Source organism: Festucalex cinctus, chromosome 1 (genome assembly GCF_051991245.1).
Source record: "Festucalex cinctus isolate MCC-2025b chromosome 1, RoL_Fcin_1.0, whole genome shotgun sequence".
In the NCBI taxonomy this organism is placed as follows: domain Eukaryota; kingdom Metazoa; phylum Chordata; class Actinopteri; order Syngnathiformes; family Syngnathidae; genus Festucalex; species Festucalex cinctus.
This window is the reverse complement of record NC_135411.1, coordinates 2,202,251-2,224,092: the sequence shown is the minus strand read 5'-3', so window position 1 is coordinate 2,224,092 and position 21,842 is coordinate 2,202,251. Positions and strand designations below refer to the sequence as shown.

The 21,842-nt window shown below is 41.1% G+C and overlaps 2 protein-coding genes across 16 annotated transcripts in view; both read right to left on the bottom strand.

Moving 5' to 3' along the window:
- The window catches only part of lamc1 (laminin, gamma 1), a 44,404-nt gene extending 30,026 nt beyond the window's left edge, over positions 1 to 14,378 (bottom strand). Inside the window, exons 1-2 of the mRNA XM_077505510.1 lie at positions 13,580 to 14,378; positions 1,581 to 1,885 (exon numbers count right to left, since the gene is read on the bottom strand). Of these exons, the coding sequence (XP_077361636.1) occupies positions 1,581 to 1,885; positions 13,580 to 14,060 (786 nt within the window). The 5' untranslated portion in view covers positions 14,061 to 14,378. The remainder of the gene's footprint in view (positions 1 to 1,580; positions 1,886 to 13,579) is intronic.
- A 1,867-nt stretch (positions 14,379 to 16,245) lies between these two features.
- The window catches only part of dlg1b (discs large MAGUK scaffold protein 1b), a 41,225-nt gene continuing 35,628 nt past the window's right edge, over positions 16,246 to 21,842 (bottom strand). For 10 of the 15 annotated variants that reach the window (XM_077505746.1, XM_077505792.1, XM_077505740.1 and 7 more), the window contains 8 exons: positions 21,160 to 21,259; positions 19,520 to 19,561; positions 18,669 to 18,719; positions 18,481 to 18,582; positions 18,207 to 18,379; positions 16,934 to 17,043; positions 16,777 to 16,868; positions 16,246 to 16,687 (listed from right to left, as the gene is read on the bottom strand). In XM_077505746.1, the coding sequence (XP_077361872.1) occupies positions 16,581 to 16,687; positions 16,777 to 16,868; positions 16,934 to 17,043; positions 18,207 to 18,379; positions 18,481 to 18,582; positions 18,669 to 18,719; positions 19,520 to 19,561; positions 21,160 to 21,259 (777 nt within the window). In that variant the 3' untranslated portion in view covers positions 16,246 to 16,580. Of the gene's footprint in view, positions 16,688 to 16,776; positions 16,869 to 16,933; positions 17,044 to 18,206; positions 18,380 to 18,480; positions 18,583 to 18,668; positions 18,720 to 19,519; positions 19,562 to 20,844; positions 20,876 to 21,159; positions 21,260 to 21,842 lie in introns of all 15 variants that reach the window. The other 5 variants (XM_077505770.1, XM_077505756.1, XM_077505828.1 and 2 more) reach the window with 1 other exon arrangement.

Below are 21,842 nucleotides of genomic sequence, written 5' to 3'. Positions count from 1 at the left end.
ATGCTAGTGGTATGCAAGACTGAATATTTTGGTATCAATACGATACCAATAGTAATACAGGGCCAGTATGAATACATAAATACATTTTATATATATTTATATATATGTTTGGGGTGTGAATTGCCTCGTATCTGGTGATTTGATCTGTATCACGAATCATGATTCATTGATCACAATTCAATTTGATACGGATTAATCCCGATACGAATCTGTCAGTTGTTCATTGCGATTTTTTTTTTTTACCCAAATTGAGAAAATACTAATCAATAAACTTGTACATGTACACTGTAAGATTTGTATGATAATGTATTGAACTGAAACACTATTTAACAAACAGGTTGCGATCTGTTTGATCAGCATTAAAAGACAATATTAAGGGGGTTATGTATAGTGATATCAATACTGACATAGTATCGATAATATCAATATTTGAATCGATCCACCCACCACGAGCTCTTGCATGCGCTGCAGGAGACGTATTAGGGGCTCCCTCATGATATGATTATGTGATACGATAACTATCCCACAATATGATGATACCGCAATTATCCATATATTGCTCAGGTGATAAATCCACAATAATCTATGATAAAGCTAATCATAAAATAGTAACAATAATAATCATAATAAATAAATGAAGAATCAAATAAATAAATAGCAATAAATAATACATAAATTAAAACAAAATTCATATTATAATAAAAAGAATCTAAATAAAATATGAATAAATATAATATAGAAATATCTATGATATGTATTTATATGTAAATAATAATAATAAATAAAAATAAATCATACGTGTCCATTTCCCCGCCACTCTTATGAGTGGCCCGCCAAATAATTGCTAACTCATTCATTGCCTTTGACAAGTATACTTGTCAATTGTATTTTTTAGAGCGGTGCTAAATGGGGGCGAATCTGAGCATGCTCCACTGTAAATATCAAACTTGGAAACAACTTTACTGATGCCCAACCACCGGTAGATGACATCATTGCCCCATTTTATAGGAAATAAACACAGTTGCAGAGTCCATGGGAGAAATGGCTGTATTTTGGCAAACCTACATTTTTCTGCTGTCAATTATAAAAGAACGGGACGGGACAAAAAGTAGGGAGTCTATTCTGTTATTTGGTAGATTCGGTTTATATATAATTATTGAATGGAATATCACGTGAGTATTGGAAATGTAAAAAAATTCTATAATGACTGGCAGTGAATGAGTTAAGTCAAGGGAACGCCGTGTCACGAAGGGATATGACGAACGATATCCAAATGGCACGATATGATAATTATCACCATATTGTGGGGAGGTTGGTGATATTTAAAAAAGGTCACAATATTGTAAAAAAATGAGCTCATACTAAAGAAAAGCACAATATTGTGCTTTTGTACATAACTGCAATGATATTAGATTATTATTATCTTATATTGTTGCTTTATCCTTCATCTGACAATTAGTGACGGCTCAAACATCCCTAACGAAAATTAGATTGCACTCAAAAACTCGCCACCAGAGGGTGCTAGAACTGCACAAATGCAAATCATTTTGAAAGGGGCCAAATCAGGTGCGGCGACGCACCTGCAGGACGGGACTGCGGTCGAAGTTGTAGGCGCCGGGCCGCCCCTCCAGCGTGGAGAAGGCCACGTTGCCGCCGGTGAGCGGCGAGATGTCGCTGAAGTCGTCGGTGCAGAGCGCGCGCCGCTCGTCCTCGCCGGTGCGGATGAAGCCGCGGCCGGTCTTGCCGTACGTCTTGCGGCACGAGCCGCTGTAGTACGCGTACGCCGTCCAGGCGCCGCCGCGCCCGCCGCGCTTGTAGATGGCGAAGCTCTCGGGCCGGCTGGTGTGGAACTTCAGGCGCACGTACGTGATGTCGAACGCTTTGCCTGCGTCAAAAGGGGGACAGACGGACGGACGCGCGTCACGTCAGCAAACGGCAACATGGCGCTTTCAAACATTGACGCTGAAGAGGGGAAAATTTTTTTTTAAAGTTTGGCAGGATTCTCACTTTTAATATACGAAGAAAAAGTCACAATTGGGACTTTCAAGTGACGATAAAGTCAACATTCATAATAAACTAAAAATCATACCAAAATGAAAAAACAGACATATAATAATAAATGAAAAAATATATATACTGTAAAAAGTCCATTAAAAAAAAACACTTTTAAATGGAAAAAAATAAATATAAATGAAACAGAACATAAATTATGAATGGGAAAAAAAAAACCATTCATAATAAACTAAAAATCATACCAAAATGGAAAAAACATATACATATAATAAATGAAAAATATATATATACTGTAAAAAGTCCATTAAAAAAACATACTTTTAATGAAAAAATGAATATAAATGAAAAAAGAACATATATGATGAATGAAAAAGCATTTATAATAAAGTAAAAATTAGGGATAGTCGATACTGATAAACTGATCACTAAAAGATATTTTGAAACAAATATATAATATTTCAAAAAAAACAGCACAGTCACTCTTCAATAGTCTCAACGCTCAAAATAAAACACAAAAATGCTCTTTTAGTTTAAGATTGACAATTTTGAAGTACTTCCAAACCGGTGAAGTTTTGGTGAAAAACTGCTGCAAGCTAGCTAGCTAGCGCCACTTACAGGCAAGGAGGACTCACTTCACGTCTGCCATCGCTCGCTTGGACTCGTCTGCGTCACGAGTACTCGAGTACTTGAAAAAAGGCTGCTATCGGTTACTTGCCCATCCCTAGTATGTAAAAATCATACTAAAACCAAAAAATATATAGAAATAACGGGATTTGTTGGGTTTTTTTTAATTAACGCGGATTTCCATTTTGAAAGGTACTTTTTGAAAGGTCACGCCTCCGATAAACGAGGGAACACTTGTACACCCAAAAGACCCCCAACGCCAGCATACGCCAGTCGTGACATCACCGTCAGCTTCTCGCGCCACACGGGCGTCCATCTTGTGACAAAAAAGCCACACTGGAGGACGCGTACGCACACGCATACCTGACGAGTGTCGGCAGGCCTGCGTGTGCGTGTGCGTGAAGAATGTGCTGTGTAAACAATGTGATTGACGGGGGGTGGGGGGGGGGCATCACTCTAAGGGGGGTCTCAGCTGGGGCCTCATCGTGGACAGCAAATAAAAAAAAAAGAGAAGAGAAGAGGATGATGATTGGATGATTTTTCTTCCGGCAGGAACTTTGAAGAAAAAGCAAACATGTTTGTTCCTTCATGTCATGTGATCAAAAAATGGAATCTCCCGACACCCCTAATTTGAATTTTTTTTTAACTGTTGTGAGCAGCAGCTGACGCCCAACTGAGACCTCCTCCTCCAGGGGGGAAAAAGGGGAGGGGCTAACCACCCGCCACCCCGAACAAGACAAGCCCTGACAAGATTTGTTTTCTTCCTGAGACAAGCACACGCCAACACAAGCCCACCACTCACATTTGCGACAGGATGAACACCAGACAAAGAGCGATCGTGCACGGGAAAAAAAAATTCCAAGTATTTGCAAACGTTTGCCAACAACGCCAATTGTCATTCTGATGAGAAAAGAAAAGACGACATCATTTCTCAACACAATCATCAATTTCGAAAACGCAACTTATTCAACTATTTTCTTTTCTCAACTTTTTAATATTAAAAAAAAAGCTTCATTTCTCACTAGTGTTAACTTGGTCAACAAAAAGTAAACAACAATAATTTTGTTAACACACATTTTACACCGGACTCAAACTTGACTAGACAATAAGTGGGACGAAATCAGTCTGCGTTTTAGTCGACTAATGAAGACGTGACGAAAATGTGCTTCACGAAGTCATAAAAACTGGAGTCAAATCGATCGACATTTTAGTTCAGGAACAAAAAGCAGACGAGAATGATTTGAATGATTTTTCGTCAAATCTGCTCATCTGTCACTGTGACACGGTCATGTGACACAGTGACACGCCCCCTTTTAAAACAATTTACAGCTAGCAAGTGCAACATGCACAAACATGGGACAGACAGGAAGTGGATTCACCGTCCAAAAAAAAAAAAAAAAGTACATTATAGTTATAATTGAACATGAAGCAAATGGCTGGAACGTTCCAACAATAATTTTAATGCAACTGCTAACTAATGCTAGCTAACTTGCTAGCTCGACGCATGGAGCCGCTTTGTTGATAATCATTTGTTGATATATTGTCATCGTGTGTCAAGTGGTTTTTCATCAAAAAAGATGAGAGAACATTTGATGTCAAATAGTTACGAAAAGGTTCAATATAAAAAATATATTTTATTGACTAAAAGTCCACGAATAAAATGATGTTTTCTTGGACTAAAATAAAGACTAAATTGTTCGATTTATAGTCGAAAAATGGACTAAATAAGAATGAGATGTGGTTGACTAACTGTGATTAAAAACTGACAAGCGTGACTGAAATTGGACTAAAACTGAGACGACGTTTCAAAATGGCAGACAAAATGTCATCAAAGTCTCCAAAAGTGCTGACAAGAAACGCTTCCATCTTGGCCATTTTTTTTGGTGCTAATTTCTCCACCACAAGATTTGCCGGCGCTCGGCCACTCGCGAATCACGCGACCGACGCGGACGCTTCCGTCCAATCGGCTGGCTCGCATTCGGCGTCCGGCGCTCTTCCAGTCGGCCGACTTTCCCACAACGCATTCCTGGGAAGCACTTCCAGGGAGAGCTGGGGCAGAAGGGGGAGGGGCCTGATCATAAAGCGTCCCGGTGACCTCACCGCATTCCAAAGAAATCAAAGAACGCTTTTCAGCGTCCGCGTGGGCGGGGTCAAAGGTCAGCCTCCCTGACACTCGACGTTTGTTTGCGACGTCGCGCGCCGAAAAAAGCGTGGATGTCGCACGCCACCACGCACACACAAAAGCATTTACTTGAGAAAATATAGTCAATTATTTTCACTCAGAAATTCTAAGTACATTTTACAAGGAGAGTTTGGAGTACACTTTACCTGTTAAAAAAAAAAAAAAAGCTCCTTCAGGGGGAAATATTGTAACTCCAAGAGACAAGTTTTTGTTTTTGTTGGTCTTATTTTGGGCACACCAGCAACACAGTAGAGTGGCAAACAGCAAGAGTGGCATGGCTCAGGTGCTAGAGCTGCTGTCTCCCAAGCTCATTTCGCAATGCTTGAGTCACTTTTTTTTCTTTTTTTTTTTAAATAAACTGTTAAAAAGTATTTATAATTTCTGAGTGAAAAAACTTAATGAGGTTTTTCAAGTGTGGTTGAAATGGGATTAAAAAGTCATGTGATAACACTGTGTGTGTCTGTTTGCACATGCGTGTGTGTGCGTGAACGTCAGTGTGCTAATTAAGGAGACCACCAAAGAAGCCCCTCCCCCCTCCCCCCCAAGGAGGAACAAACATGAGTGAGCTCGTTACAGATCCCAGTGGGACGCCAGCACCCCCCGTCTATCCTGACCCCAACCACCCTTTCAAGTATTCGTGTACCAAGAAAAAAAATAAGCCACGCCCACCTGTGACATCACAGCTTGCATGTCGTTCTCCCAAATTGTCTCCCCCACCCCAACGGGGTGAAGACAAGACAACAGCGCCTCTGCCCTCCCCCGCCACTAGGAGTGTGACGATAGCAATATTGTGATGAATCGTGATACTTGTGTCTCCCGATTAGCGATACGACTAACGCAAGTATCGTGATATTTGTGGTTCATATACAGCCACTGTACCAGTCATGACTTATTGAGCAATGACTTGGAGGGCCACTAGGGGGAGTGCCTCATAAGAGTGGCGGGGAAATGGATGCAAGTCTTCAGGTGAAGAAGACTCATCAGCTTCAATTTTTTTATCATCATTATTATTATAATTATTATATATTATTTTTTTTATTTATTATGATTTAATTTATATAATATATGTATATATTATGTAGTTATATTATTTATATTATTGTATTATGAATTACGTATTTATTATTAGTTATTTTTATTGATATTTATTTATTTTATTATTAGTATTATAAATATTAGTTATTTTTTATTTTTATTATTATTAGTTTAGTTTAGTTTAGTTTATTCATTTTTTCCTTTCGGACACATTACAGCTTACATCATTTGCAACATTGACATCCGAAAGAAGGGCTGACGGGTAGAAGCCGAAGCTTATTCGAGACCCGTCCCCATCGACCCATTACTGTAACGCATCAATCATATACATTATTTAGAATAGTCATGAATTTTGATCGTTATCCATCAGTTCATCTCGAATGTCCGTGTGTAGATTGTGGCTAGTTCCAGTCATTTGGCACTGGTGAGTCGGTCCCCAGACGCCACCAGCAACAAGCCGACCCCGCCAGGCGAGCAGCCAAGGCAAGCGCAATTCTTCTCTTTCACCAGTAGGGTCTTCGCTGACCTCGGATCAGCTTTCACACATGTTGTGCTTTCCAGAAGAGTAGATCGGCTTGCATTCGGCCCATTGCGATTCAAGCAATTCCAGCCTCGATTCTGGTCAGGTAGCACCACTGGTTGCTAGCATGTTGTGGATCTGATGACTCCTGTGCGCTGCCCAGCCTAGCTCACAAAGCAGAGCGGCCCACGCCAGCCGCATTCCAGGAACCAGACCACCAACCCCCATTTTGCGTATTGACAGCAGATTCATTGGAGCCACAATACAGCCTTATCATGTAGCCTTGACTGTTACAACAAATGTCCAAACGGAATTCGAGCCAGACAATATTTAGATTCAAACGGGAACAGCAATACATGTTATCAATGCAGGTGTATAAACAAGAGTTAGCCTTGGAAAAGTCAGCAAGTAATCATATACAACTCCAGCTTTGGGTAATTAGTGATGTTGTTGTTGTTGTGATATTGTGAATTACTGTTGTCTCTCAAGCGCTGCCAATTCCTCAGCTCCTTTCACGATTCGTGTTTTTAGTTGACCAGAGTTATCTTTAGTTTGAATAAAAATTCGGCAGTCTTTTGTCCACGTGCTTTCGATAAGTCCATTCTTTCTCATTTGTCGAGCCTTTTTGGCGATGTCAGCATTTCGTTTGGTGAGGTTTTCGTTGATGTGGACATGTTTCCCACGAAGCTTGTGACGGTCTCTCAGAAGAGCAATCTTTTTCTTTCGGTCAACAAACCTGATCAGAACCGCCGGTGGTCGCGTCCCTCCAGTTGGAAGCGAAGTAGTAGTAGTATTTATATTTTATATTACATTATCTATTTATATTATTTCTATTATATTGTGAATTATTTTATTACTATTATTTATTTTTTATTATTATTAATATGTATATATTTATATTATTTTATTATATTGTGAATTATTTGTTATTATTATTTATTTATTAATTATTATTATTATTATTAGTAGTAGTAGTAGTAGTAGTATTTATATTTTATATATTTTTATATTACATTATCTATTTATATTATTTCTATTATATTATTAATTTTTATTATTATTATTATTATTATTATTATTATTATTATTGAAGTTGATTGTGGATTTATGACCTGTGCAATATATCGATAATGGTGGTATGGTCATATCGTGAGATCATCGTTGTATCGCATATCGTAACTCGACGGTAGCCAGAGGTCCCCCCTCCCCCCTGCCAAGGCCACCAGCTGCTTCTGTCCAACAATTCCCACAGTTGCCCCTCCCCCTCCCATAAGGCAGGAAGTCGTCAGGCCAATGACTGGACATTCCTCACATAACCCAATGAATGGGCAGTCCAAATATGCAAATGAGCGACACGCACACACATTCCAAAATGTGATCGAGACGGACGATTTCCTCAACGCTTTCATAACACAAATACATATTTCACATTCCACACAAGTCAAGTCAGCTTGATTCATATACGTTGAGTGGGAGTTGAATTACATGGATACAACGCAGGAGTGCGACCATATAAATCAATATCGCCATAAATCGTGATACTTTGTCTCCTGATAGATTATCGATACGACTACGCAAGTATCGCGATATTAGCCGTTAATAACCAGCCACTATAACGGCTCCATTGTTGATGACTTATTGCGCAATGACTTGGCGAGCCACTAGGGGGAGCGCCTCATAAAAATGGACGCGAGTCTTCAGGCGAAGAAGACGACGCAGCAGCTTAACTTTCACTTTTGTTTCCATGTCCAGAAACTCACTCAACTTTGCACACGTTTCGATGAAAAACGTGGATTATATCTTCAATTTCAACATTTTCAAACATATTTTACGTTTCCATGTTTCATATTGAAGTCGTTTTATTAGATAGAACTTCAATATGACCTCATCATTTGGCCAATTAAAAAGCAGCAGCATTGCATTTAAAAGAGAAGAAAAGATACTGTAAATGAATGAATATACACACAATATCAAAATTCAGCAATCCGTATCGCGAGCAATATGAAAAAGCTGCTGGAGTTAAACAGAGTTAAACGTACTTGACTCATTGAGCCATTTTCAACCGTACGACGACAATATTCTTTTTTCTTGTCCATAATTCACGATTTTTCATGACCAATTGATGAATACCTTTCAAAACGTATTTTTCCCACTTGCTGCTGACGGAAGATGACGTCGCGCGTGCGCAGGAGCGGACGCGGGTGACGACCAATCACGGCTCGCTTTGCTGACCAAACCCGCAAGAGAGGTGAGCCGTGATTGGTCGCTACCGTTTCCCCAGCACAGATGATGTCATCTTCAGGCAACAGCAAAGTGATTTTAGGGAACTAAAACTTAAAAAAATTAAAAAATAAATAATTGATTAACGAAATATAACGAAAATGCTTTTAAAAAAAATGAAAACTATATTTTATATTTACAAAATTAACTAAAATTACAGCAAAAAATGTCATTCGTTTTAGTCTTTGGTAATTCATTTGGGATGATTTTAATGTAAATGTGGCGATACTTGACTTATTTAGACATTTTTGGCAGTCAAACATGAATATTTTGCCTATAATAAATGTGATATTTTCATTATTTTTCACGTCCAATTAGTACCTTTCAAAAGACATTTTGCAAGTTGCTGTGGACTGAAAATGACATCACAAAGGGCTCAGGTAACCAATCACAGCTCAGATTGTCAATGTCACATGACCAAACCAAAAAACAAGCTGAGCTGTGATTGGTCGTTACGTGAGCCCTTTGTGATGTCATTTTCAGTCCACAGCAACTTGCAAAATGTCTTTTGAAAAGGCACTAATTGGACATGAAAAATAATGAAAATATCACATTTATTGAAGGCAAAATATTCACTTTTTATTGCTACAACGGACTAAATAAGTGAAGTATCCGTTTAAGTGTTGTTTGAGATTGTAGATTGTTTAAATGCATTGCTGTAATATTCATAAGCACAATATTGTGTTTTTTTTTTTTTTTTTAATGTTTGCTCTTTTTTTTTTTTTTTTTACAGTATTGTGACCTTTTTTTGTATTGCCAACCTCCCGACAATATCGTGATAATTATCGTATTGTGACCTTCATATTGTGATAATATCGTATCGCGATGTTTGGATATCGTTACATCCCACTTTGAATATTGTGCTTCACTGACATTTTTCTCACTGGGGAAAAAAAAACATCTGTTTAGTTTTGTCGTAGATTATCATTATTATGATCATAATTATATTATTTATTTATTAGTATTTTTATTTCATGATTAGTTTTATCGTAGTTGATTGTGGATTTTTTTTACCTGACCAACATAACGAAAATCGTGGTATCGTCATATCGTGAGATCATCGTTATCATTAGTGTTGTTCCGATACCATTTTTTGGCCCCCGATACCGATTCCGATACCCAGCTTTGCAGCATCAGCCGATACCGATACCTAAGGTTTTTTTGTTTTTTTTCCTCAACATGAAAAAGCTGTCCTGCAATTGGTTGAGAGCATTCAAGGGCCAATCGGATATCTTAGATCGGTTTGCAGTGAGCATGTCACATATCAGTGAATGTCGTGCACGAGCAAGACACAAGATGCTGCATCCAAAATCCGATATTAGCGATGGAATTAACGGTATCGGCATGTTACTTGTAAGTAGTCACCGATAGCGATAACACTGCTTTAATGCAGTGTCGGTATCGGAACAACACTAGTTATCATGAGCCTTGTATCGCATATCGTATCGTATCGTCAGGTTCCCACCCTAATTACTACATATGCATATTACACTCATTATTTCCACTCTTATATATTTTATACCCTTTGTAATTTGTTGCGTTTGTATTTGACATTTGGGTGGACTGGTGACGCGCAAGAAATAAAAATAGCGAACGTCGATCGTCCTTTCACTAGTTGCTTGTCAGCGCCGGCCGGCGGCGGCACTTGAAAAGCGCCAAGACGACGTCACCAAGTCAGCAAGTTCAAACAAAGACGACGGCGGCGTCCGGGGAAGCGAGCAGGAGAGAAAGAAAAAAAGGTGAACGGGCGCAGGCAGGTCAAGCTGAGCTCGCAGATGTTCCACATCGCGTTCCCACGCCCAAAACGAGGAGGCGGAGTCTGATTGTACAACAGCTGCTCGCCGACAACATTTTTCCCACACTGGAAGACGCCTCAGCTGGCCGCTCTCGTCAACTGACCAGGAAGCAAAACGGCCATCTTCCCGCCTCTGATGTCATCACACGACCTAACGTCGCCCCGTCGCCACGGCGACGCCGCCGGGACGTGAGCGCAGGCCTCGGGAATGCGGCGCCCGCGACCCTCGCAGAAATAGACGGCTTTTTTTAAAACGACCCCCCCCGAAAGACGAGAACGTACGTCCGCGCGCTCGCTCGGCCCACCTGGGGTGCGCTCACTCAGGGGTCAAAGGTCAGCCTACAACAGGTGGGAGACAAAATACGAGACTACTTTACGCCGAGACGCTGGCGGGCCTTCAAACAATGGACGATTATTTCCCCCTTAAAACGTTATCAAAGAAAAGCAAAGTTTCCGACCCTGTGAAAGTAACACGAATGCACCATTTTGTTTGCATAGCATTAGCAACTAGCCAGTGGATAGCGTATGCTAATCTGTTGTCCTTAAGTATCCTTTTAAGCTGTTTAATGACACCGCAGTTGGAGTTAACTGTCAAATTAAATAGACAACGTAAAGAATGACATCCACTGTATATTTAAAGACAAAACGTGCTTCCTTTTTAAAACATGACTAGCCTAGCGCTAACAGGAAGTTAGCAAATGCTAACCGGAAGTTAGCATCGACTTTGAGAGTGTTTTTCCTTCATTTTTAAAACATTGCTAGCCTACTAGCGCGAACATGAAGTTAGCAAATGCTAACAGGAAGTTAGCACCGACATTGGGAGTGTTTTTCCTTCGTTTTAAAAACATCGCTAGCCTACTAGCGCGAACAGGGAAGTTAGCAAATGCTAACAGGAAATTACCATCGACATTGGGAGTGTTTTTCCTTCGTTTTAAAAACATCGCTAGCCTACTAGCGCGAACATGAAGTTAATAAATTCTAACCGGAAGTTAGCATCGACTTCGGGTGTGTTTTTCCTTCATTTTTAAAACATTGCTAGCCTACTAGCGCGAACATGAAGTTAGCAAATGCTAACAGGAAGTTAGCACCGACATTGGGAGTGTTTCTCCTTCGTTTTAAAAACATCGCTAGCCTACTAGCGCTAACAGGGAAGTTAGCAAATGCTAACAGGAAATTACCATCGACTTTGGGAGTGTTTTTCCTTCAAATAACGAATATCCACACACAAATGTTGTGGGAACACATTCCCACAGATGAGATAAGACGATGCAATGGCACAAATTCTTCCCAATGTGTGAAAAACGAGTTATTTTCATCGAATTGAATCTGCAACTTTCTTCTGCACTCACTTGAAGTGTGTAGCCCAAATGGACGCACGGCACCACACTGCCCCCAACAGGTCATAACGCACAGGAACAGTCGCTAGTTGTTCTTACTATTATATGAGTTGATTCGATTCTTATTTCACGTTCTCATTGTTTTATGTGGCCAAATATGTCGTCCAATTTCATTCAGGAATATGAAGACGGAGGAAACAAAATGATGATTGCTCATTGTCAATGTGTAATCGATGAAGCGCCACGCAGACGCTTGTTAAGGCATGCGTGAGTTTTGAAATGACATTTTCCTTACACTTTAGCATGTGTGATTTTACTGACTGAAGATGCTTTTTATTTGTATTTTTTTTGTATTTTTCGATCAGTGTTTGAATGCAGTTTGCTTGTTTACATGCAACGTGAAAAGTTGTCAAGCCACAGATTGTGATTGCGTTTTAGTTCTAATCTGCACTTCAGTCATCGAGTACTGATTTACAGATTACAAAATGCATATTGCGTTTACGTCACACTTGCGCTGCAGAATGATGTCGCCATTGGTTGGTGAATGCTTACAACTTGTTTCCAAACGGGTCGCCATTGTCGAGTGACCTCACGTGAACTCGGAAATTTCACTTGCGAAGTCGCAAAAAAAAAAAAAATAATAATAATAATAATAAGTACCCCGACTTCACCAACGGACTACAACGTGACGTCACACTCCAATGGCGACCAACTGTGAATGGTAAAACGTAATTTACTGGAATATAAAATTAGATAGCTTTCGGCATTCATAAATACTTGACATAACTTCACGTAACACAACGTACGTGGCAGTATGCCGCTACTCAACTGTATTGAATGCTTATGAAATAACATTAAAACACTCTAAATGAAGCAAAATTACGAAAATTCTAGTTTGCTGGAGGTCAAAATGAGTTTTGAGGACACTATCCACCATTTTGTTTGTTTACTTTCGCCCCGAAACGCTTTCAGGTCAGAAGTGGGAAAAACCAACTCGGATATAGCACTACCATTAGCATGCTAAGCTAGCATGAGCATCCAAAGCTAGCATTAGAATTAGCATGCTAAGCTAACATTAACATGTTAACCTACCATTAGCATTCGCATGCTAACCTAGCATTAGCACGCATGTTAACATTAAAATGCTAAGCTAGCATTAACATTAGCATGCTAATTTAACATTAGCATGTTAAGCTAGCATTGATATTACCATGCTAACTCAGCATTACCATTAGCATGCTAACCTAGCATTAGCATGCTAAGTTAACATTAAACATTGAAATCAGGTAACTTCCTGTTGAAAAAGGGTCACTTCCTGTTGATTTTAGGCCACTTCCGGGTCACTTCCCGTTGAAATCAAGCTGACCTTTATTGGTTTTCCGAACAAACTTCTTTCTTTGAAGGATTCATTACAATTGCTGTAAATCTAAATAGGCTGTATGGCTTTAAAATGACACGATTACCTTTTTCGTTTGACTCCATCGTCCTATGATGTGTTTTTGTTGTCCGTTTTCACTTTTTGATATCGCTCAGCTGAATGTTTCAATGTTTCTGCACGCTTCATTTGTTGATAAACAAATGTTTAAAAAAAAAAAAAAACAATTCCGACTTCCGACCATCCTCCAATGCAGCATTAACATCCGGTCAATTTGTCATCTATCATGAGCTCTGATTTGTTGGGTAAAAAAAATGTCATTGAAAGCGAATAATTGCCACGACACCGCAATGAGATTATTTCCCGTAATCGTTGGGCCCTGAAATAAAGTGGAACAAGCGGGTGGTCGCGTTCTTACCCAGGTGCAAGGTGAGGTTGATGGCGTTGGGGTACTGCACCCCGGCCAGCATGGTCTGGCTCTGCCACCAGGTGGCGTCCTGCTGGTTGTTGTAGTCGGTGAGGTAGGCGGCGCCGTGGCGGTTGCGCGGGTCGCGGGCGTCGCAGATGTGGCACGACTTGGTGACCCCGGTGGCGCCCGTCTGGACGCAGTACTCCTCGGGGGGGCTCCCGCACGTGTTGGTGGCCACCACCGTCACGTTGAACGCGGCGTTGACGAACTCCGGCATGCACCGCTGCGCGCGCCCCAGCTCGTCGACGCACTCGTCCGTGGCGGCGGCCGCGGCGAACAGGTCGAAGCCGAGCAGCGTCACGGCGGCCGTCAGCGCCAGCGTCGCCAGCGGGGACGACGACATCCGCCGGGGGGAAGAAGCGGCGGCGGCGGCGGCGGCCGCCATGTCGGCGCTCTTCTCGCTGCTGCGCCGAGAGCGCGACGACGGCATTCGCGCCGAAGGGAAAAAAAGGGGGGAAAAAAGTGAGCGGAACTCGGCCGAGCGGCTCGAGGAAGTTGCGGGGAAAGTAAGTAAGTAAGTAAGTCGTCGGTTGCGAAGGCCGAACTTGTCGCTCAGCGCTTCGTGTTGCGAGTCTGCGAGAACTTGAGAAGCGGACTACACCCTGGAAGGAAGGAGGGCAGGCCGGGCCAGGCAGGGTGGTCGCGCGCATGCGTGACACTGCCCGGAGACCACTTCCGTGACCAAAAAAAAAGCGGAGCCTGCGTCCTGCGTAAACTTTGAACCCGCCGGGAATACCGCTGCCTTCACGTGCTGTGGGAAAGATGGACGTTGCCAGTCGGAAACTCCCAACTACGGCCGACTTGTGTTCAAATTGTGTATGCTACGTAATTGTTTCGATTCTAAAACAGCCTGCTGTGCTAGCGGACATTAACGCCCTCATAAGTGTTCATATTTCTTGTCATTCACAAATCCTTGTGCGCTCTCAGCCATATTGAAACTCGAAAAAGTTCTCTCAACTCGGAAACTCGGCGATCAAAATCAATTCCCAGTCCTCCAGTAGAAAATACGACATGAGGGGGCGTTCACGTGCAATTTTCTACTCGACAGGGGGTATTTACCATAATTACGATGTCACATGAAGGCAGCATAAAAAAAAAAAAGTTCTTGCTTCTGTTGAATGTAACATATTTATTTAATTTAACATGTATTTTTAGTTACCCCCCTCGTCTTTTTATGTGTTTTTGTTTCGTTTATGATTGAATGGCACCTGTTGCATTCATTCAGTTTGTAAACTGTGTTAAGACCCTCGTCACTTACCGTAGTCTAGACGGGAGACGCTAAGGATACTGGGAATTGATGTTCTCGTTAGGAAGAACTGTATGCCAGAGAGACACGAGCATGATGGCTGAATAAACGGCAACTCAAAGGTACAGCTAAGCGTCCTTATTTCTTGAAACAAAAGACATTACAGTTCTGGTTTGATGCACTTGATTGTAATTGGAAAGTATTGAATAAAGTAAAAAAAAAAAAAAAAAAAAACATTTCAAACATTTAAAGCCACAAACTCTTCAACTCTCGTCCTCACTACAAGACACTTTGTGTACTTTGTGACATATTTTAAAGACAAGATTCAAAGCTGCTAAGCTAGCATATTTGTTACCATGCTCAGCTGATAAAAGTTAGTCCACTTGTATGGAGTTAGAATTATGCCAAAACCCCGTAAACACACAAAAACGTGATCTACGTACATATATCGCTGCCAAAAGTCACGTGATTGTTATCCGTAGTTGTAGAATTGCTTTTTTACGTACGCAAAACTTTTTTTTTTTTCTTTGCACTTGAAAGATATTTTTTGTACTTTGAAGTTTTTTGTTGTATATTTGAAAGATTTTTTTTTTTTTGTAATTTAAAATGTGCTTCTTTGCGTGTGCGTAGGTCACGTTTTTATGCGTTTACGAGGTTTTGGCATGATTCTAACTCCATACACTTGTCTTCGCTGACCCAAAACAAGATTTCTTCTTTTGATTCACTGAGCCCAATTTTGCTTTTCAATCATTAGTCGCAACACAAGCACTAAATTCTTTATTCGCACTTATTTTGTCACTCGACAACAGTGCTTCTCAACCTTTTTTTCAGTGACGTACTCCTGTGAAATTTATTTTCAGCCGAATACAAAAAAAACAAAACAAAAAACGGTACAGACTGAAAAAAAGAGGCATGTTCTCTTTTCGTTGCTTGCCTGGACCAACACCGCCCCCGTTTGGCAAAGTGCAACACTGCAACACTCTCTCCCCCATATTTGGCCTGGAACAAACAGTAGTTTCTATTTTAATTTCGACTTGATTTTAGACGACCAAATCCGGTCGATTGAATGAAAACTGACAAAATAAGTCAATAAATAACTGTACAAGTGGATCATCAGCGTGAAACTCAAAAATAAAGCAGCACAGATGAGATTGGACTTGTATTGTACTGTCAGCGGGGTCGATCTGTGATGCGCATGTGCAGAAGATCGGCCATCTTGGATCACTAACTATTACTTTAAAAAGCGATTCAACTTTGAACTATTTTTGATGCCACAAGTTGTTGTGTTTTTATTTTCAGTTTGATGTGATTTTTTTTCAAGCGTGAAAGGTGAAACGTGGCGCTCGTCTCCATGGCAACACAAACACGCTTCCTGTTTTGCGCTTTTATTTGGTTAAAAAACAAAGAAAAGAAATAAGACAGGAAGTGATCATATTGAAATCTGGTGATAATAATCATGAGCATCAATATAGACTTCTTCTTCTTCTTCTAGGAAAATAGGCAGCTGAGCAGGTCCGACCCGTCCGCGGCGCCCCCCGCGGGCCGCCGCGCGCAACTCGTTAGTGAAAGCCGTCAAGTTGACTCCTCCCCACCCTTGCGCGGGCTCGTTAAAGGGTTAATGTGAGCAGAGGGGTGGGGCCGCGCCCCTTCCGGCTCCGAGGTCAGGGGGCGGAGCGTTTCCAAAATGGCCGCCGCCGCCGCCGTTCACAGCTTCTCCTTGGACTGCACCCAGATGGACGAGCCCGAATGATCCTCGATGATCTGCTTGCTCTGCTCGTAGATCTCCTCCAGCGTGTCGCCCTGCACGATGGCTGCACACGCACACACGTGACGTGACGTGACGCGACGTCACGTGACGCCGAGACCCGCCTTCCCAAATGTTGATTTTTTTGTTGCCAACCTGTGAAGTGTTCCGTGAACTCGTGTTCCAACTTGGCGGCTCGCTCAAACGTCTTCCTGCTTTGTTCCTCCGTCAGACGTTTGTTCATCTCCCTGACACGCACGCGCACGCATCGTGTCATTGTGTGTGTGTGTTGATGTGCGTGCGTGCGTCTTACATGATGTTCTGGACCGACTTGGGTTTGATGAAGACGGCGATGGGATGAAGCAGCGCCGCCTGCAGGCGCTTGATGGCGTTGCCCGACACGTCCAGGATGCAATGCTTCCCCTGGAAAAAGTGTGACGATATATCGATATCGTCATCAATAATTTGTCTCCCGATAAATTAACATGTGCAAAACATGTGCAATTATCGCAATATTTGTAGTTAATATACAGTTGCTATAATGGCGCCATTGTTCATAACTTATTGAGCAATGACTTGGCGGGCCACTAGGGGGAGCACCTCATAAGAGTGGCATAAGTCTTTAGTCGAAAAAGACTCAGCTTAGTTTTTTTATTATTCTTACTCTTATTCATTTATATATATTTTATTATAGATATGTATATATTCTATATTTATATTATATAGCATACATGCTTACTTAGCATTAACATTAGCTTGGCGTTAACTTAGCATGCTGACTTAGCATGGGGAAAAAAATGCTGACTTAGCATTAGCTTAGCAATAGCTTAGCATTAACATTAACTTAGCATGCTAACTTAGCATTAATTTAGCATTAGCTTAACATGCTAAGCTAATGCTAACTTAAGATTAGCATTAACTCTATTAGCTTAGCATTAGCTCAACATGCTAACTTAACATGTTAACTTAGCATTAATTTAACATTAGCTTAGCATTAACTTAACATGCTAAGCTAATGCTAACTTAACATTAGCTTGATATTTATCTTAGCATTAGCTTATCATACTGACTTAGCATTAGCTTAGCAATAGCTTAGCATTAACATTAACTTAGCATGCTAACTTAGCATTAATTTAGCATTAGCTTAACATGCTAAGCTAATGCTAACTTAAGATTAGCATTAACTCTATTAGCTTAGCATTAGCTTAGCATTAGCTTAACATGCTAACTCAATATGTTAACTTAGCATTAATTTCACATTAGCTTAGCATTAACTTAACATTAGCTTGATATTTATCTTAGCATTAGCTTATCATACTGACTTAGCATTAGGTTAGCATTAGCCGAGCATGCTACGCTAACCTAAGCGCTAGAATCCTGGCCATACCGAATCCATTGGCCAAGATGTAGCGAAACAGCGCAATATTTGTCTCAAAAAGAAGCCAATGTAAAATGCGCACACCAATTTCAAAATGTTGTGAAATTCTTATTAATATCTATTATATATTCTAATATATACGGATGTGAAAATTGCACATTTGTGGTGTGAATAATTTCAAGAGCAATCTCTCTGGGTGTTTGGTGACCTTTTGCGCGACCTCTCGCACCGACTGGACGCTGGTCCCGTACAGGTGGTTGTTGTACTGTCCCGCCTCGATGAACTTGTGCTCCTGGATGTCCTTCTCCATCTGCTCCCTGGACGCCACAAAGTGATAATCGCGAGCGTCCACCTCGTAGTCGCGTTTGGGCCGCGTGGTGTCTGCAAAGAAACAAAAACAAACAAAACAAAAAAAGAGGAAGGGGGCGTGGCAAAAGCCGCAAGACTCGTCATCGGTAACGTCACCGTGCGCGCGTACTCACGCGGGACGCACGAGCCAAACTTGTCGGGGAATTCCGAGATGAGGTCGTCGTTGATGCGGTCCTTCATGGGCCCCAGGATGATGACGGGTCGCGTGTAGCCCACTGACGCACACGCAAGCAACATGGCGGCGGCGGCGGCGTCAGGCCCGACAAACGCCGCCGACGCACGTTTTTCTTCATTAATTTACCTTCCTGCTGAGTGACGGCTTCGTACGACAGCACAAACTCGTCTGCACCACCTAACGACAACAACAAAACACATTTCAGATTGTGATCAAGTCAAAAGACAATTTTATTACTTTGATCTCCTCTTGCATTATGGATTTTCTTTTTTTTTGTCTGTTAATTTTTCATATATATTTTGTAGACTTTTCTGCCTTCATTTTTGACGATTTTATTAATTTTGAGATTATATATATTTTTTAGTTTTCTGCCATTTTTGACAATTTTATTCATTTGATCTCCTCTTGCATTTTGGGATTTTTTTAATTTTTCACATTTGCTTTCTGTCATTTTTGACAATTTTTGCTCCCCTTGTATTTTGGGATTTCTTTTGCGGTAATTTTTCATATTCCTTATTTATTATAAAAGATCTTTGGAAAAACAAAACTTTTTTTAGAATATGTAAAACTTTGTCATGCTTAAAATGTGACTTTAAATTCCAAAACTATTTGGAGTGCAAATGCAATTTTTTGTAAAGCTAGATAAGACTTTTGTTTGAAAATATACAACTTTCAAAAAAAAAAAAAAAAAAAATCCAATTAAAATCTACTTTTTTTTTTTAATACTTTCTTTTTCAAAAATTCAACTTTTTTTTTTTTTTTTTTTTTTTTTTTTTTGTGACAGAATGAAAAAACTGATGTTTTCAAAGACATGAAATTAAAATTAGAAAGAAAAAAAAATCAAATTTTTTTTTTAAATACTTTCTTTTTGCAAGAATGCAATTTGTGTTTGGAGACGGAATGAAAAGAGTGACATCATCATGAGGGAGGGGAGGGGAGGGGAGGGGTGGGGTCACGGGGTCACGGGCGTGACTTACGGTAGCTGCTTTCACTATCGCTGGCGTTGGACGTGGCGTGTTCTGCAAAGCACAAATCAAAAGACTTCATCAATCAAATTCATCCATATATCTGATCAATACGAACACCGGCGCAAATAAATCACACATGACACAAGTTTGCATCCCCCCAAAAAAACACAAAAACAAAGTGTTGATCGGCAGGAGGCGGAGCCTGAAGCGCGGCCATCTTGATGACGACTCCTGGAGATGGTGAGGAAAGGGAGGGAGGGGTCTGAGGAAAAAGGGGGCGGGGCCAGAGCGTGTCTGTCCACATCAGGGGGGGTCAACGACCTTTTGGAAGCCGAGAGCGACTTCCTGGTTTCCGATTCAGGTTTCAACTTGCTGCCATTATTTGGCCCTCAATCAGTGGCCCCTTGACAGATTCGCTAATGAAGCATGTTAGAATATTCAATCACAACTTTCTTCTGTACTCACTGGAAGCGCGTAGCCCAAATGGATGCACGTCACCACACTGCCCCCAACAGGTCATAATGCACAGGAACAGTCGCTATTTGTCCGTACTGTTTTTTTCACTTGCTATTATTTGAGTCGATTCGTTTCTTATTTGACTTTCTTGTTGGTTTTATTTTGTCGTTGTCCTTTCGCGTTATAGTTCAAGTTGATCATTCAAGGATTCAAAGACTTTTTGACCACTTGACAACACGACTGTGACTTTTCTTGTTGTTTTATTCAGGAAGTTTGCTTTATTTAATTATTTTTAAATTTATGACAGGTAAGAGCATTTATTCAAGACTTTGTCTTATTTCTATATAAAAATATTAATTTTTAAAATAAAATTCTAAAATTATTATATTGTTTTTTGTTTGTTTTTTACATTTATGACAGGTAAGTGCATTTATTCAAGACTGTCTTATTTCTATTTAAAATATATATATATTTTTAAATAAAATTATAGGTATTTATAGTTTTTTTTTAAATTTATGACAATTAAGTGCACTTATTCAAGACTGTCTTATTTCTACATAAAAAAATCTAAATTTTCAAAGTAAAATTATAAAATTGTTAGTTTTTTTTTTAAATTTATGACAGGTAAGTGCATTTATTCAAGACTTTGTCCTATTTCTATATAAAAAAAAATATAATATAATATATATATATATATATATATATATATATATATGTATGTATATGAAATAATGTATACTGTGTAATACATAATATAATCACTGTGAATGGAATCAAATCGATTTTGGAAATCTGAATCGATACCCAGGCCTACTTATTTCTTGTGTAATGGGGGAGGGGGGGGGGGAGGGGTCACAGGTCGGGAGGTTGGGACTCACTGTGTCCTTTGGCGAGGATGTCGCCGGCGTCCTGAAGGCGACAAGAGAAGAAGAAGCACAAACAGGAAGTTACGGCGTCACACAGCGACAGAGCGAGAGAGCAGACGCGACGCGAGCGAGGACGACGCCATTTTTTTCTTTTCTTTTTTCGGGGGGCTCCAATTGAGGAAAAAAAACAAAACAAACGATGGGCGGGCCTCGTCGCCGTGGCAACCGTCTCCCCGGCTGATCTCTCACTCCCTGTCGCTGAGCCGTGAGCATGCGGCGCCCCCCGGTGGCGGCTGCGAGCGGCGGGCGGGCGGGCGCCGTACTCACGCTCCACGTCGCTGCTGTCCTGCTCGCCGCCGTCGCGATTCTTCCCGAACAGGAAGGAGCGAGCCAACACGCCCTTTCTACGCTTGTCGCCGCCCGACGGCTACAGGAAGTACACATGACAGGGACAGGAAGTCCGGGGTCAAACCACCACCGGACGCTCAAACGGCGGCGGGGATGCTGACGGAAGGTGATGGACAGGTAAGGACCACACGCACACACATTCTCACCCACGCACGCACAGGCAATGTGTGTGTGATGCGCGTGCGGCCATTCCAGGGGAGATGAGGAAAGACGTCCGGGTCAAAGGTTACGTTGGGTCATGCGCTTGTCAGTTAGCGATGGGTCGCGCCGCCGCGATGCTCAAAGGTCAGCGACATGCGGTTAAGATCAGCTGCGGGTTGTCTCGCTGCTCGCGCGCTCATTAGTATGCACCGCTAGTAGCTAGCATAGCAAAAGTGAACCTGGAAAACATTTGCGAGCGTCAAACTTGAACTAGCGCCAGAAACCGTCAAAACAAATAAAAAACAGGAGCTGATTCTCTTTCGACTCCCCTTGTAGCTAGCATGCTAACAGAAGAGCTAATGTAGCAAGCAAGGGGGCTAACGTGCTAAATGCTAACATAACAGGTGCTGCCAAATGACATGCTAACACATCATTGATCTATATACACGACTGGATAGCCA